This window comes from Episyrphus balteatus, chromosome 2 (assembly GCF_945859705.1).
Source record: "Episyrphus balteatus chromosome 2, idEpiBalt1.1, whole genome shotgun sequence".
NCBI lineage: Eukaryota > Metazoa > Arthropoda > Insecta > Diptera > Syrphidae > Episyrphus > Episyrphus balteatus.
In genome coordinates this window covers 79,339,080-79,356,165 of record NC_079135.1, presented here as the reverse complement: position 1 = coordinate 79,356,165, position 17,086 = coordinate 79,339,080, and the positions used below count along the sequence as shown (strand labels likewise).

The window sequence follows — 17,086 nt, the reverse complement described above, 5'->3', positions numbered from 1 at the left end:
TTCAGGTGCCTTGCGTTGAACACGGAGAGTATTTCTCGGACACTTTCTTCGATGTAAGAGTAACAGAACATATAAGCACTGAATTTATCGTTATTATTTATCTATTATCATCTGCAAAGAGTCGGCTTTTAATGCAAAAACTAATATTTTAAAGTTTGAAGATTTCTTCAAACTTAGTAAAAGTTGAAGGTGAAGAGAAATGAGCAATATTTAAAACATACTTTTCTCAAAAACAGCTTTAACGAAGAAAAATATATTTTCTGAGCCATTCCATATACTATGCTTCCACCTACCCTAAATCCGAGATTTAACTAAACAGATTTAGAATAAATCTCGACATTTATTTTAAATCTGTTATGTACTCGAGTACATATTTATAAAATTCTTAAATAGGTACTTATTTAAAGTTAATATTTATTGAAATATAAAATAATACGAATATTATAATATTGAATGTTTTAGCTCTTCGTTCTTGTTAGTTTTAACACGTGTAGTAGAATTAAGGTAAAAATTAAAGCGAGCTTTAAATTTGATTATTTGTAAGGCCCAGAATGAATGTCAGTTTTGATTCGAGGTTTTACATGAGATCTATAGCTTCTGTTCGATTGTTAGTTTACATTATGTTCATACACGACATGACATATGACATGACATGACAAAATCTACTTCGCTAAATCACGGATTTGGGTTCACCTACCCTAAATCCAAGATTTTCACCTACCCTCAATCCGAGATTTAAATTAAATCTCGAGATTTAGAATGAATCTACTTATGTCGTTTTCCAAAATTATGTGCAATTATGGAATTTGTTCACGAAGAATTTGACAAGTGGATTGATTTGACGTTTGCTTTGCATGTGTTTGTAATACGAAATAATGAATAAAATAATAACACAATCTTTTAAATTCACTTTTAGTGATTTTTTACAATACTATATTGTAAATAAATATAATTTCCTTCACAAAAAAAGTTAAAACAACCACCCAACAATTTGACAAGCAGTCCATGAAGTCAAATGTAGAAGTATTGGTAATCACTCCGTCACTCCTTCAAAATTTTGGGAGTGAAGAATTCACTCCAAAAATTCACTCCTTTTTCAATTTTGGAATTTGAAATCACTTCTTTTCGGAGTGATTATATAGCTAGGAGTGTCACTCCTTGAATTTTGGAAAACGACATTAGCTTAATCTCGGATTTAGGGTAGGTGGTAGTAAAGTAGGGTTGTAAAAAATTTTTTTTCTTTTATATATATTTGCTTTCTTTTACAAATTAAAAAATACTGCAACCAAAAATGTTTTGCATAAAAAAATGTTATTGCAAATAACAAAATTAAATGCAAAATGTATGAATTAAATATTTTGTGTGTGTTTGTAGATTTTTTTACAAAATTAAAAGAAATTCGAAGAATATTGAAAAAAATATTGAATAAACACATTTTGCTTAGAATTTTTTTTACGCAAAAAAGTGCAACATTTTTTTTTTATACAAAATATTTTGGTTGCAATAAATTTTTTTAATAAAAATATGTTCTGATGTTTTTTCTTAATTTTTTTTTTTTGTTTGGCCTACGTAACTGATTTTTTAATAATTGTTTTGAAGAGCTAAAACTAATATTTTGCAACGAAAATCTGTTGTTCTTTTTTTTTTTGTTAAAAAAAAAACGCGTAGTACTTTGAATAAATCATTTGATCTAAAATCTTTAAAACAAATTTTAGCTACTCAATCTAAATGAGTAAATTCGAAAAACTTATGATAAATTCAATAAATTATATTCCAAAATATTTTTAACTACACCTTTTTTTGTAAGGGTATCGTTTGATATGTACCCATATTGCTTTATTTTGAAACTTGGCAATTTTGTTAACTAAACTAAGCTAAGCAAAAAAACATTTTTTAAGGAATGTTGTTTCTTCCATTTTTTTGGGAATAAGTTTGATCTCAAAAAATCCTAGATTTATTATCATTATGACTCGCATATAATAAAATCAATGATAATACTGGTTTACAAGGGCTTTGTTGCCGAAACAAAAATATACTTTTTTAAAGGTTTTTGGTGTGCTGAACTCGAATCCGAAGTCAGAAACAACTAATAAGCTCCCATTTTTGAGATATTACCGTTAAAAAAATGTAAAAAAAGTTTTTTTCGGTTCTTCGGACCTTATTCTTTTGTATAAGGAAAATTGTTAGAACATATTTTAGTAACGGTTTCTATAAGAACTGTTTTCCATCTTTCGATACCTGTTTAAATTTTTTCAATATCGTTTGTATTGCCCGAGATATGTATCTTAAAATGAACTAAGTGGGTTTTGCTTCATATATCATAAAGGAGATAATGACGTTATAAAATTTATAAAATATGCCAAATAACTGAGGATATCTCGGGCAATAAAAAAGATATCGGAAAGATTTAAACAGATAAATATGCGCAAACAATTTTCCTTATATAAATGAATAAAGCCTAAAGTACTGCATTTTCTAACGGTTATATTTCAAAAACGGTAGCTGATTAATTTATACTTGCGATATAGGTACTATTATATCAAGTTATGCATTCGTACAAAAAAAAAAGTTGAGAGCATTTTTCCATGACATTATGATGGTAGAGAATGCCAAAAAAGTGGGTCCCGGAAGTCCTTCTGTCTGTCTGTAAACGAAGCTACAGCCTAAACGGATGAACCGATTGATGTCAAACTTGGTATGTGGCATTATTTGGCGACTCTACAGAGGGGTTTTTGGAATTAATTTTTTTGGACCAACAATAACGGTACTTGTCATATACCGATTTTAGTAAAATTGAAATTGCTCAAAAACGGCTCCAACGAATTTGTCTAAAAAATTCAAATGTAAGTTTAAAGACAAGGTCTATCTTCTAATAAATTTTTTTTTTTTGAAAATCATTATTAACGGTACTTAATAAACTTTTGTAAGGAAAAATTTATATGATTTTAGTATAAGCCAAAAATAAAATTACAAAAAAAAATAATTTTTGGATTTAAACAAAAATTTGAAAATTTTTTTTTGAAAAATCAAATTTTCGAAAACGGAACATTGAATTTTTTTGAAATTTTGTTCTTAGGTGTTGATTTCTAGTGATTTCTACTAGTGATTTTTTCCAAAAAATTATTTATAAAAAATTATTTTTTTAAAAAACGGCTGTAACGATTTTGAAAATTTTTTTTTCTAATAATGCATGTTAATATATCAATCAAAACTGCATACTTGTTTTGGAGGGCAATTTGATTTTATTTTTTTTTTTTAAACGAATTTTATTTTATTTTTTTTGTACCCATGTAGTAGGTACCTACATTTTCCAAATGTCTATATAAAATGTCTTAAGTTCGTGCATTTTATTTTGACTTCGGATTCGAGTTCAGCACACCGAAAACCTTCAGAAAAGTTATATTTTTGTTTCGGCAACAAAAAAAAAAGTTTAATTTTGTTAACTAGTGTAATAATCCATGTTCAAGTTCAAGCTAGAAAATTCCGACAATATTCCTTACTTCCAAGTTATTAAAAATATACTATTTTCACCTTACTTAGAAAATCACTCTCCTCATTCGGCTCGAATTTTTTTGTGTATTTTTGTTCTGTTGAACTTGCTGTAGTGTTCTTTTTCCCATCGCTTCTGCATTATTAGTTTTAAAAAGAGTATTCTTGCACTCGTTATTTTTTTAAATTTATAATATTGTATATTAACTAATTTGTTTGTGCTTTATTTATTAAAATAACACAATATATTTTTTGTTTTTGTAAATATTCGTCTAAAATTTTTAAAGTTGTTATAGAAATGTATATTGTAACAGATTGTCATGTTTTGTATTGTCTTTGTTCGCCAACTTTTGTGTTAAAATAATACCTAGGGACATAATGGAATTTATACAAATGCACTCATTTCAGGTCTATTTTCTTTTTCTTGAGAAACATTTCTCAAGAGCTAAAAGCAAATATTAAAAAAAAAAAAAAAAACAAAATTGAAAATATTAAATAAGCTCTTTTTCATTAGCTAAATGCTGCTTACTAATAAATGCTTATCCATCTCCTCAAGACTCTCATCGATCCATTCAACATGGGATCCAACTGCTGATTGTGTTAAAAGTGCTAATTGACCGACTGCTAAAACTAAAGCTGCTACTCGAGCTTCGAGTAAACGAGCATCGAGTGGTGGATACATTGCTTGTACTGAAATTTGAATAAAACATGACAAAATACTTCAATAGATAAATTAGGGTCTCCATCTCATCTCAATACACATACCAACATCATCAACTCTTGATGGAATCCTTTTAGCAGCATCTGTAAGTCGATTACTGAATCGCTTAACACTCGGACCCATGGCAAGAGTAGCTAATCTCTCAGTCAATCCATGGCAAGTCCGAAGAATCACCAAACAGTGAGGAATCAACCCAGAAGCATCATCTACCCACTGTTGGTCACTAATAATCTGCTCAAGTGCATTATTCAGACCAATATCGCCCAGTGCCATTGCCAATTCATGTTCGTTTTTATTCTTTTTAACTGACCTAAAATCATAATTACTTCCGTAATTAAATGTGTCTACATTATGTCTAACAAAAAAACAAATAACAACAACCTGTTATCCAAACGACTCCATCTTTTTCTTTGATGTTGCTTCCGACAAATTACAATCAAGCCAACAAATGCTCCAATAAATATAACACCCAATGCTCCAAATGCTGCTGCAACAAGTGAATCTACACCGTTTAAGTCCATTAAAATTTTGAAAAATTAAATAAACATAAAAGTAGGTGGATTAACAACAATCAAGATAAAACAAAAAGTAAATAAATAAAAAAGGTATTTGCGAGATAAATTTTTTGACAGATTGCATTTTGAGAGCTTTCAACATAGAAAAAAAGCTTTTATAAAAAAGTAATGCCAAGTATCTAAAATTGAAATTAGACAAAATACTGCAGCTAGGTGGTGAGATTTGGAAGCTCATAATGTACTTTAAAATAATGGATGGAGTTTTGAGTTTTCTGCCTTTGATTGCTGAATGTTGTTATTTCGAACTACTTTGCGGTGCTCTAACTCTAGGTGTGTTTTTTATTACCACCGGTCTTAACTGGACAAAAAAACGCCTCGGGACTTAACCTGAAATCTTGGCAGCACTGTATATTGAATGCTCCGAAAACAGCAGACACAACAAAAATTTAGAGTTGTCATATTTTTCGCTTTAGTCATTTTCTTGTATTTTTCATGTATGTTTTACAAAGAGATACAAAAATGTATGCTAGCAAAACTATTTTAGTTCAATTTGTCCTTCCAAACGTGAGCTTTCACGTTTTTTAACAAATTCTAAACAATTTATGAAAAAATTAGTTTGGTAGCACAGATTTAAAACTCTTCAAAAAGTTAAGCCCAGAGAAATCTCCGGGCTAAACAACTAAGCCCAAGGGGCTAAGGTGTTGTTGTATTTAACATGTAAATTGCTTAGCCCAGACTGCGTTTTTTTTGTCCAGTTAAGACCGGTTGTAATAAAAAACACACCTTCTGAAAGAATAATTCTTATATAAAAATTATACAGGGTGTCCCAAAAGTTAACGTCGAAATGAAAACGGTAGATAGGGTAGGTGGTGACAGTTATCAGAAAAATAACAAAAAAAATCGTAGCCCCATATTTTGTGAGTTATGGGCATTTGAAAAAAAGTCGAAAAAATGGTCACCCTGTGCTTTGTATATAAAATTTATTTTCTGAAGAAATCCGACTTTTTTATTAGGTAATTTTTCCATATTATTTAAGTTTTTGTATTCTGAAAGGTTCTGAAAGGGAACAAAACTTAAAAAATATGGAAAAATTAAATTAAAAGTCGGATTTCTTCAGAAAATAAATTGTATCTCGGTTATTTATGGAATATTCTCAACAATGTTATACCATTTTGAAAAGAGAATTGAACACACCAACTTTTAAAGTAACTTGCCGAAACATCGTAGTGCATTTTTTTTACACTGCGGTTCATTGAATTAGAGTCATGGAAAATTTTTTAGTACTTAGTTGGGTAAAAAAGTGAAATTTAAAATGAAATTTAAAAGAACTATTTGTTTTAATTTAATTTCAACCGCCATTTAAACGCCTCTCATTTAAGGGGTAATAACACTTTGTAGGCACGAAAACGTTTCACCGATCTTCCTGAACTACGCCGCCATTTTATCATTAAAAAAATTCACATTACCCTATTCTGTTACCTGTAGACAGTTAGTTGAGCTTAAAGTGACCCGACTCACTTAAACTCTCAGGGGTTCATTGTGATACCACATGCTAGAGGCAGTACTCCTGAAGAAAATATCTAGGCTGTGCAAGTTGTATTTGAAAAGTTTGCACCGCGTGGAAATACATTTCTTATTCTGGGATCAGAGAAATTTATTTTTAATCGCCTTATCATGTCTCATCAAAAAACTGGGTGTATATAAAGAAGCTGGTCCCTCAGAGCCGGAATAAAGCTAACTCCGAGTTGACTGAGCTATTTATGTGGTTAACTTTGGACCAAGTGAACAAATTCGTGAGCGCCATCCGGATTTATTCTCAACTTGATTTTTTTTTTCTTAAGTAAATTAGGAATAAATTAATATCTCCGAGTTAACTCACGACTGAGAACCCGGGTCATTACAGAAACAAAACACACGAAAAAATAATTTGTCTATTGGTAAATTTATTGTATTCAACTTCAAAATAATAAATAAAATCATTTCCTGTTATTTCATTAGTTACAACAGATCCAAGCAATATTAATTTGTTTGAGATGAAGGTTTCCTTTGTTACTGCTAATATCGGTTTTTGTTTAATCGGTAAGTGTAATGGTAAGGTAATTTGAATAAAGAATCACAATCAGCAAATTTAGTTCTCATTAGCCGATGTTTTTGTAAAAATATAGTTACTTCAATATTATTAAACTTAATCGAATTATTTCTTCTTCGCGGCATCTTTATCTTTATTATCTTTGTTGATATTATTTTTCAAATGATCCTTATAATCCAAAATACCACCATTCCATTTGGTAACTGTTTCCTTTTCACACACCCAAATTTCTTCAGCAACCTTTAGAAATAAATAAAATAAATAACGCAAAAAGTTGAAAATATTCTAGTTTGAATCATACCTGGTTAATAAGACGGAAATCGTGACTAACTAGCACCATTCCACCGTCAAAATCATTGATGGCGTCCGCTAACGCATCGATAGTTTCCATATCCAAATGATTGGTAGGTTCGTCAAGCAATAGCAAATGAGGCACTTGCCACGCCAACCACGCAAACACTACTCTACAACGTTGGCCATCGGATAGCTGTCGAATTGGGCATACCTGCTGGCGGCCGGTCAAGCCATAACGTCCGATAATTTTTCGCATTTCTTCTTTTTCCTTAACGGCAGGGAAGGCTTTCATCATATATTCTAAGGGGCTAAGATCCAAATCTAACAGCTCGTGCAAGTGCTGGTGATAACGGGCAATACGCAAATGGGAATTCTTACGAATCATTCCCGAACTGGGCACTAAATCACCATATAAAAGCTTCAATAGTGTACTCTTACCAGCACCATTAGGACCGACCAAAGCCAATCTTGTGTCTAAATCAATACCAAATTCAAGATTTTTATAGATCCATGGTGTGGTGTCACTATAACGGAAGTGGACATTCTAAGAAAAAAACAAATAAGTTCTTATTCCCAATTTTGTGTTAAATAAATGATGCTTACCTGAACCATAATTACTGGCGGTGGTACTGTACCGCAAGAAGGAAAGTAGAAATTCAAAATTTTATCATCGGTGACCTTTTCAGTTAAACCTTGTGCGACCATCTTAGCTAAAGTCTTTTCCTTAGATTGTGCTTGACGAGCCAATTTTGCCGAACCGTGACCAAACCGAGCAATATAGTTCTTCATGTGAGAGATTTGATCTTGTTCCCAGTTGTATTGTTTCATTTGATTTTCCAAAAGTTCCATTCTTGTCCTAACGAAGGCTTCATAATTACCAGTATAATACTTTAGACGTTTCTTTGTCAAATGAACAATGTTTGTACAGACTCCATTGAGGAAATCTTGTGAATGTGATATCAATACCAATATACGTTTGTACTCCTTGAGTTCCTGCTCAAGCCACACACACGCTTCCAAATCCAAATGGTTTGTAGGCTCATCCAGCAGAAGCAAATGGGGTTTCACAAACAATGCCCTTGCCAAAGCGATTCGCATACGCCATCCTCCGGAAAAGTCTTTAGCCTGTTTGGCCTGCATATCTTTATCGAATCCCAAACCGTGCAGAATTCGAGCGGCTTTGGCCTCAGCACAATCAGCTGCCATGTCATCTAATCGTTCATAGATATCGATAAGCTGCTCTTGTGCGTCGTCCTCTTCACTTGAGGCCAGCTCTTCGGCCAATTTTTCTAACTTAATACGCTCCTCATCTACTTCCATGACACATTGGAGGGCACTCTTCGAACTAGCCGGAATTTCACGTGTTAAATGAAATATATCAATGTGTTCGGGAATTGGAACTTCACGATTGCCAAGACAAGACAGGAGTGATGACTTTCCACATCCGTTCAAACCAATAAGACCATATCGTCGGCCACAATTCAACTCCAACATAGTGTCTTGCAGAAGTTCCGACCCAAAGAAGGTGATGGAAAAGTTGGCAATTTTCACATCCCTCGATCTTGGATGGACAGCCAATGAGCCAGTGCATGATCTTGCTTCTGCACTTATTCTTGCTTCCTCTTCTAATTTTGCGCATAGCTTCTCCTCTTCGGTCATTTCGACGGTTCCGTTAGTTCCATTTGCCTTTGTTATTCCCTTAGACGAAGATGAAGTTTGTGCAATTTTCTTGTTGCGAGCATCCTTTTTGCGTTGAGCATCGCGTTTCTTAGCAGAAGACATTTTTAATGATCACTAAAATAAAATAAAGGGATATTATTATTTTTTGTTAAAAAAATTAAAAACTTCTACACGATTTATACATGTGTATATGTAAATATTTTTTAATGTATGACCTCAAGGAGCAAAAACCATAGAAAAATACGTGGGAGCCTGATTATCAAAGCGAAAAAATATATAATGCATAAAGTATTTAAGAGAGCAAAACAGTTAAAAGGTTTTTAAGGAATAAGGGTGTGGCAGTAGATGAGGTAGACTCTCTGAAAAAAAGCCTAAGTTTGTTTTTTTAATTAAGAGAACTTAAATCGAAGCATTTACTGCTTTAACCAGATAAACTATCAAATTGACACAGAAACATCGTGGTGAAGTTCAAGCATGCACAACTAGGAGTAGATTAAAAACGTTGAAGAAGTATGGTCAGTTTAAAGTAGAGTACCGATAACATTCATCGAGTTTCTTAAGAAAAAGAACAAAAAAGCATTTGTTATAATTTCATAATTGCAACACGCAACAGGCGATAAAAACAAAAGCTTAATTAAGCTGCGGTTATAATTATGAAATTATTATCCTGTCTTGTTTGAAAATTGGGTATTTTTTTAATTAGTACATATTTTTACTATTCATGCATTTTAAAGTCTATGTAGGAAGCAGAACCAGTGCCGTTGAGAGCATGTTACTTTTACTATATGACGCGCAAGTCATTTCTGCTCTTCGTATAGTATATATTAGAAAAGGGGAAAAATCATTTACTCCGGATGTAAAATCTTTAATTCTAGATTTTTCAATCGACAAAAAAAAAGACAATTTAAATTATTACAAAAATTAAGTAGCTATTAGTTTCAAAATAAAATTAAAGCACGACAAGCGACCAAAGGGTGCAACAAAAATCGTTACCAATGAAACACTCACTTAAGGTCACGCATTTAAAACATTCTAGAGCGTAAAAATTACACTGTACTGCTTTTTTTTATGTTATCAATACAGACACCAGTAGTATAGCAAAAAAACACGTTTAAACCGTTTATTTCTTTCATCGTTATTAACTTATGTTTTTTTTTCCAAAATCTTCCAATTGAACAAAGGTTGATAGTTGAAATAAATTTACTGAACAAAATGTTTTTATTTCTTTCATCATTTTCCTACAAATTAACAAACAGTACGAAATTTGGGGTGGAATGGGCTAACGCGATCAAAAAACTATAATTTTGCTCCAAAAATCGTCGATTTTGATTATCACCTATCGACTATCGCGTTAGCCAATTTCACCCCTGAAAAAATACTGTAAGGTATCATAATACCTGATTTTTTTCAAAAATTTGCCCTGCTATTGCAGTTTTTTAAGTTGAAAAGATGTTAAAATTTTATATCGAACACATGGGATTTGTAGAGCAAAATAAAAAAAAAATAAGCAAGGCTTTTATTCAAAATAGAAATAAATAAATGTTTGTTTCTTTTTTGCTCAGCTTGGAGAGGAAAATCAACAGAGTGCCGTTTTCAAAAAATATAAATTTAATTTCATTTCAGATATGTACAGTGCTGCTAAAAACATTCCGGATTTTTTTGTAATTTTCATCAATTGAAATTTTATAACACAAAACTGGAACAAAATATTGTTTTAATATTTTTTCTAGATCATTAATATATCAGTCAAGGAATTTGAACACAAATTAATGTTCTTTAATACATTCAAAAATTTTAAAAATTGAAAAATGAAGGAAAGGCAGCATTTCGTCTGTGCAAAACTAACCGGATTTTTTAAGGATTTCAATTTTCGCTGTTGAGGCAACGGTTTTAAGCGTCACTTCTGTAAAATTTTTGTTTGCAGTGACAAACAAAGTTGTTAGCTTTGTGAATTGTATAAATTACTTAATGGAATAACGGAAAAAACGCATTATAGTCGCAAAATTCGTAACTGAGTCGTAGAACACTTTCAAGCCGAAATAAAACATAATGTTATCCCTTTGGAATGTTGTTAATTGCAACGTCAAGTGAGTATGATATCGTCAAAAAGTAAAAAAGAGAAAAATCAGTTGAAGCAGATCACTTGGGTGGATGCCATAACAAAATATCCTTAAAAAGTGATAGGCGAATAAAGAATTTTTTGATATAAGATCCCTTTGCGGCTTCTTAAACGATTTGTGAGGAGCTTAATCTGCCTTCAACATCAAGTACAGTAAAGAAGGCTTTCAGAGACTTGGTCTTAATCTGTCTCCACTCGGAAAAAGGCCATTCTTTAATACTAAGCATTGTCTAAAAAAGTTGGCAATTAAAGGATCTTTAAATTTTAAAATAAAAATACTTCATCATGGTTTTATTTACAAAAAATCATCTCAATTGCTCGATAACAAAACGGAAAAATATGTTTTTCAATGATAAAAGCAATTTTAACTGGGTCTATTCCGATTGTAAATTGGCAGCCAGGCTCTCAAACATGGACATGTTTAAAACCAAAAAAATATGCTCCCTACCGTGAACACAGCAGAGGATCAGTGATGGTTTGGGGGTTCTTTCAGCTACAGGCTCTACCCCGTTACACAGAATCAACGGATTTATGGATCATTTTCAGAATGGAGAGATGTTGGAGACGATAATGGCTCCATAAAAGGAGAAAGAAGTGCCTTTACATTGGCTCTTCCTGCAAGTTATGATGCCAAAAATTTTTAAAAGCTCGTAAAACAGCAGTTCGGGGTAGACAATACTCCTGGCTTGGAATAGCCGGAACAATTTATCCGACCGCACCCGATTGAAAATTTGTGGGCAATCTTTATGTGACAGGTAGAGAAGAAAAAGCACACCTCAGCAACTAACGTACTTGCAGCTTTGAAAAATTACTAGGAAGATATTCCTAGTTCTATTTTAAATAATTTGACCGAGTCCAAGCCTCGTTGGTGCCAAGCAGTTTTCGAAAACAAAGGTTTCTGAGCAAAATATTAACTTTGAACATTAACATTAATAAATCCGGTTAGTTTTTCACAGCTGAAATTCCGGCTTTACTTCATTTTTTAATTTTTAAATTTTTTGTATGTGTTAAAGATCATTATTTTTTGTTGAAATTGCTTAAGTGATATATGAACGATCTAGAAAAAATATTAAAACAATATTTTGTTCCAGGTTTGTGTTATAAAATTGTATTTGATGAAAATGACAAAAAAATCCGGAATGTTTTTAGCAGCACTGTATGTCATAAATCATTTTATGCATTTGGTCTTATAAAGCAAATAATTTCTTTTCAAGATATAACAAAAATACCATAGACTGGACATAAATTATAAAAAAATGTTTTGAAAATTTTATTTTATTATGTATGTAGGTGCACGATGGACAAATTGTTAACAGTACGAAAGTTCACCATTTTCAAAATATAAATAAAATTACTAAACATTAACTTCTGTACTCGACAGTGTTCAACAGAAAAATCAATATCAAAATCAGTACAATAGTACTTTTTAACTATACGTTAAAAATTATAAGAGTTTGTAAAATTTGTTTTTTTGTATGGCCTTGGATTATAATCACAAATCATTTTAAAATTCACATGTGCATAAAAAATAGTAAATGCTTTTACTTGAAAAAAAATAAACTTTTTCATCCACATTTTGTGCATATCAAACCTATTTTATACTTATTAATTTTCCTATAGCTAGTATTTACTAGGAAGATTAAAATAAAACATAGAATCATCATCATCATCATCATATAATAAAACGGCAAACACTTATTTTGTGGTACAAAATACGCGGCCCACAAAAACCGAAGGGGCATAAATTATATACCGAACGATAGAAAATTTTATCTAGATGTGCAGAATGTATACTTTGTTTATTTTTTTTTACCGAAATAGATAAAAACAATAAATTAAAATTGAGGAAAAAACAAAAACAAATGTGCTGAACCACGCCCTCTCCCTTCTGGAAGTGAAAACTTCTAAAAGCAAAGACGAGAACCTTCGAAGACATTCTCGAATTTCGAATAAAATTAAGTGTTGCATATTCTTAGTAGTAAATAAAGTGATTTATATAGTGTGCTTATTTGAGCATAAATAAAAGTTACAATTGGCACTCGAATTTTGAGTGCGGGGTCGGCTAGTACAAATAATTTGACATGGTAATTTATGGTAATAAATGAACCCAAGTAATATGCAGGTACGCACAGGTAAACACTTGCTCTTAAAATTGAAAATCCTTGAAATTTCAACAAAAAGTTCTTGGTATTTAGGTATCCTTAAAGTGACTACATTTAAAGCAAAAACTTAAATTGTTGTTCTATAACCTATATAGAACAAAAAGATAAGTTATTCAACAAAGGTCACGAAGGTAGGAAATATTTAAATTCTTAAACATTTTGTATACAAAATAAGTATTTGAAAAAAAAAACATGAATTTCGTTCTTCAAAAAAAAAAAAACAGAACTTCTTAAATAAATTTGAGTTAAAAAACAATATGCAATTTAATATCGTTTATAAAGATGCATTTTTGGAAGAAAAAAAATTCAAAATCGTTAAAGCTATTTTTCTTTAAATAACTAAGTAATATTATATTATTAATCAACAACTAAAATCAAAATTTAAAAAAAAATCTAATTTTCAAAAAAAAAAAAACAATAATTGTTATTGAATTAATGATAATTTGACCAATTATTTGAACTATTAATGTTTATGTTGAATCGGGCTTTTTTGGTCACTTCCTTTTGTATGCAAATAAAAATCTTTATTTCATACTTTCTCCCTACGTTTCGTTGTAATTTCTCGACTTCTTCAGGGGTTTTTTTATTAAATCTGTTAAATATTACATTTAAAACTTTTTACACTATTACAAAAATTGTTTAAACTTACATGAAAATATTATTTTGTTACATTTATAAGTTGACAGATAATTAATAATTAAAAACTTTTGAATTTTCTAAAATAAAAATATAAATTATTGACATTTAATAAATAAAAGTTAAAATAAAAAATAAAAACATACATCACAGCACTTTAGAAAAACTAAATGAAAAACAATTTGAATTTAAATTTGAATTATAACAGAAAAAAAAAATTGTTATTTATTGCATGAATTTTTTTTTTCAAAATTTTATTTTTTATTTATATTAAAGCTTTAAGTTTTTAAAAAGTGGGAAATTTACAAAAGTAAAAAACTTTTATTTTTTTCTAGCGCTATTTGTTTTTTTTTTGGAAAAAAAAAACTACAAAAACTGTTTTTTAAACTAAAAAATAAGCTTTCTGCATCATTATTTTTAATTTTGTGTCAGGAAAATTGTCACAAAATGAGTTTGAAAATTTTCACTTTTTGACTTTTTGGAAAAAGTGACCGTTGTACTTTTTATGACTTTGTCAGAGAAATGAGAAGAGAATAAGAATTTATAATTTAATTTATTTATATTTTGTTTGTACTATATTAAGTTGATCTAAACATAATCAAATTACGAATATCACTTTGAATTAAATGAAATGGAATTAAAATCGATAATAAGATTCAAGACCGATTATGGATTGTATGGCTGGAAACAGTTTTTGTCAAAGTTTTCTAGAAAATTTCAAAGTTAAGATAACTCTTTGTTTTCCTTACATTTTGTAGGCATTTTGACTTGTTTTAACATTTTTTTTCTCTCTAATGAATTAGGGTCCTTAAGATTTCAGTATATGATAGTTTATCTTCTTCTTTTAAAATGATATTTTGGCTTATTTTCTATTTAATCAATAATTTGTTTAATCAAAGTTGCATATTTTGTAAAGTGTTGGAGTTGTTTTATTTCTTGAACCACCTTTAATTGTATTTGTATTTCGGTAGCAAGTTTTGACAGGTGGCGAAAACTATGAACATCGCTCCAATTTTTTTTTATAAAAAAATACTGGTGATTCAAAAAAAACTCAGGTGGTGTAGATGATATGGCATTTTCAAGCAAAAATATATAAAACAAGTTTTTAAAATATAAAAATCTTGCAATTGATTGACCTTTGTGTACTTGTCAATACTTTTCATTTGATACAAATCAAATAACTTAGTCATCAAGTCAATTGAATATTATGAAAGCTTATTCCTATGCTTAAGGTTTTTTTAGTAAATTAGAAACAGATAGCGTTTACTACGCAGTAGATCTAAATAAGTAGGTACCTATTTTGTTTAAAGAAAAAACAAAAATCCTAATTATTTGATTTGTGCGACACTCAGTCTCTTCGGACATAACTTTCAGGGTACACAAAAATAATCAACAAAGAGTTTGAGGCACTGAACTTGAGTTGTTAATGATAATTAATATGATTCATTTACAACCTGGACAAAATATACTTCATACTCGTATTTGTAGAAGTTAGAGAAGTTGATGATCATTTATCTGATCAATCGAAGTTCGAACGAAATCAGTTTCGCATGGCCTTGCTTTAAAATTTTCAAGAGGAAAATCCCCAAACGCCAGTCACTATCGTGAATCGTCTGGCAAATAGTACATGAGTACATCAAATGAAACAAGAAAAAAAAAAGAAACACTTCCACTTCCCTATTTCTTCACCACGACGACGACAAACGACACACATGTGCTCGACAACAGTTGATGAAATGCAAATAAAATTTGCGTACTTGATAGATTTTAGTTTTTTTCTTTTTTTCCTTTGTTAGCAATATTTTATGAATGCACAATGCACCTTCTTTAATTAATAGAAAGTTAAGCTTTAAGTTTTATTATGAGGGCATATAATATAAATTTACCACGTTACAACATATTGATTTTTTTCTCAGAATAAAAATTTTTTTTGTGTAATTTTTTTTTTTTTTGCTTCCTTTTATGGGACGAAACAGAGAGCACTTTTTTAAAGAAATAATATTTAAACATAATTAACACAAACCTTTTAGTTGGCAGCGAATTGAAAAAACGATTTAATCACGTATAAAGTTATTTCACGTGTTGAGGTAAATTTCTTTTCTTTTTTTTTTTAAAGAAATTCGAAATTTTACGACCAAAGGCAAATTTTTCCGTGATCGGTGGAACTGCGTGTGCCAGAGAAAGAAAGCAATAATTTTTTGCTTCGATTTTGAAACTGACGTAAGATTTAACGAAAGAAAAAGTTTCGTTAAATATAATTAGTTTTGATGCGTTCAGCGAAGAATTAACGATGAATGGATGAATATGTTCAGGACTGCATGTAAATTGAGTTGTTACAGGCCGCCTCCACAGGAACCGCCATCAACTTAGCAGCACTTAGTGGGGATTTTCAAAATTTTTTATGCAAATAATTAGGTGAGAATTAGGTGAAATTTAGTGAATCAATTTTACAATTTGGTGAATCATAGTTTAAAAGTTATTAACAAATTACGTAAGGCGTAAAGTTAGCAGCACTTGGTCATGAAATTCAAAAAAAATTTCTCCATAATTCAGTGTCAATTTAGTGAATCGTATTTCATCAGTTTCATAATTTGGTGAATCATAGTTTATTAAATAATAACTAAAATAGAAAAATTAACAAACGTGACGTAACGTAAAAAAGCATTAAACCAAATTATGAATTATGTACCAAAATGCTTGTGGTCTTTTTCTGAATAAATGTTCCAAATTTCAGAATTTGGTGAATCATACTTTTGAAGTAATCATCTGCGAAAGTTCAAAAATGTTCCAAGACGCACGCGAAAAAAAGAAAATCGCATGTAACTCTTGAATTAAGATTCACCAAATTATGAATTATGTACCAAAATGCTTGTGGTCTTTTTCTGAATAAATGTTCCAAATTTCAGAATTTGGTGAATCATACTTTTGAAGTAATCATCTGCGGAAGTTCAAAAATGTTCCAAGACAGATCAGTGTCCAAGGCTCATGCGAAAAAAAAAACAAAATCTTTCTTGTGAGTAACTTCCACTGAATGTTAGTTCTGGGCTAGTGAAGATGTAAACAAACTTTTTTTGTATTATAAAATAGCATTTTTGTTGTAACTCGCATTGGAAATTTTCAAATCAAAGTGTATCTTGTAAATGAAAAACGTCACCTGAACGCATTGTCATAGTATACATTTATATTAAGTGCGTTCAATGTGAAAAAATCTGAATTTAGGTTCAGTTTTGGTGTGTTGAACTCTGCCATTCTCATTCGTGAGGTTTGTGTCCATGATTAACAAATGCTTTTTTACGTTACGTCACGTTTGTTAATTTTTCTATTTTAGTTATTATTTAATAAACTATGATTCACCAAATTATGAAACTGATGAAATACGAT

At 30.4% G+C, this 17,086-nt stretch overlaps 2 protein-coding genes across 2 annotated transcripts; both read right to left on the bottom strand.

The window, feature by feature from the left end:
• Nucleotides 1-3,546: 3,546 nt before the first annotated feature.
• Nucleotides 3,547-4,844, bottom strand: LOC129910297 (transmembrane protein 98-like). Its single transcript, XM_055987628.1, has 4 exons — nucleotides 4,592-4,844; nucleotides 4,255-4,520; nucleotides 4,019-4,179; nucleotides 3,547-3,934 (listed from the first exon to the last, which is right to left on the bottom strand). The coding sequence occupies exons 1-4, from the start codon at nucleotides 4,729-4,731 to the stop codon at nucleotides 3,875-3,877; spliced, it is 627 nt and encodes a 208-aa protein (XP_055843603.1). The 5' UTR covers nucleotides 4,732-4,844; the 3' UTR covers nucleotides 3,547-3,874.
• Nucleotides 4,845-6,648: 1,804 nt separating this feature from the next.
• Nucleotides 6,649-15,901, bottom strand: LOC129909893 (ATP-binding cassette sub-family F member 2). Its single transcript, XM_055987040.1, has 4 exons — nucleotides 15,729-15,901; nucleotides 7,712-8,902; nucleotides 7,116-7,652; nucleotides 6,649-7,054 (listed from the first exon to the last, which is right to left on the bottom strand). The coding sequence occupies exons 2-4, from the start codon at nucleotides 8,888-8,890 to the stop codon at nucleotides 6,920-6,922; spliced, it is 1,851 nt and encodes a 616-aa protein (XP_055843015.1). The 5' UTR covers nucleotides 8,891-8,902; nucleotides 15,729-15,901; the 3' UTR covers nucleotides 6,649-6,919.
• Between the last annotated feature and the right edge of the window lie 1,185 nt (nucleotides 15,902-17,086).

Bases quoted from the DNA above. Each gene is read 5' to 3' on its own strand.
- LOC129910297 (XM_055987628.1), bottom strand. From the start codon at position 4,731: ATGGACTTAAACGGTGTAGATTCACTTGTTGCAGCAGCATTTGGAGCA. The intron at 4,521-4,591 runs GTTGTTGTTATT...TTATGATTTTAG, and splicing joins TGGAGTCGTTTGGATAACAG to GTCAGTTAAAAAGAATAAAA. The intron at 3,935-4,018 runs GTAAGCAGCATT...ATTTGCTTTTAG, and splicing joins AGATGGATAAGCATTTATTA to CTCTTGAGAAATGTTTCTCA.
- LOC129909893 (XM_055987040.1), bottom strand. From the start codon at position 8,890: ATGTCTTCTGCTAAGAAACGCGATGCTCAACGCAAAAAGGATGCTCGC. The intron at 7,653-7,711 runs GTAAGCATCATT...TTTTTTTCTTAG, and splicing joins CGCCAGTAATTATGGTTCAG to AATGTCCACTTCCGTTATAG. The intron at 7,055-7,115 runs GTATGATTCAAA...TTATTTCTAAAG, and splicing joins ATTTCCGTCTTATTAACCAG to GTTGCTGAAGAAATTTGGGT.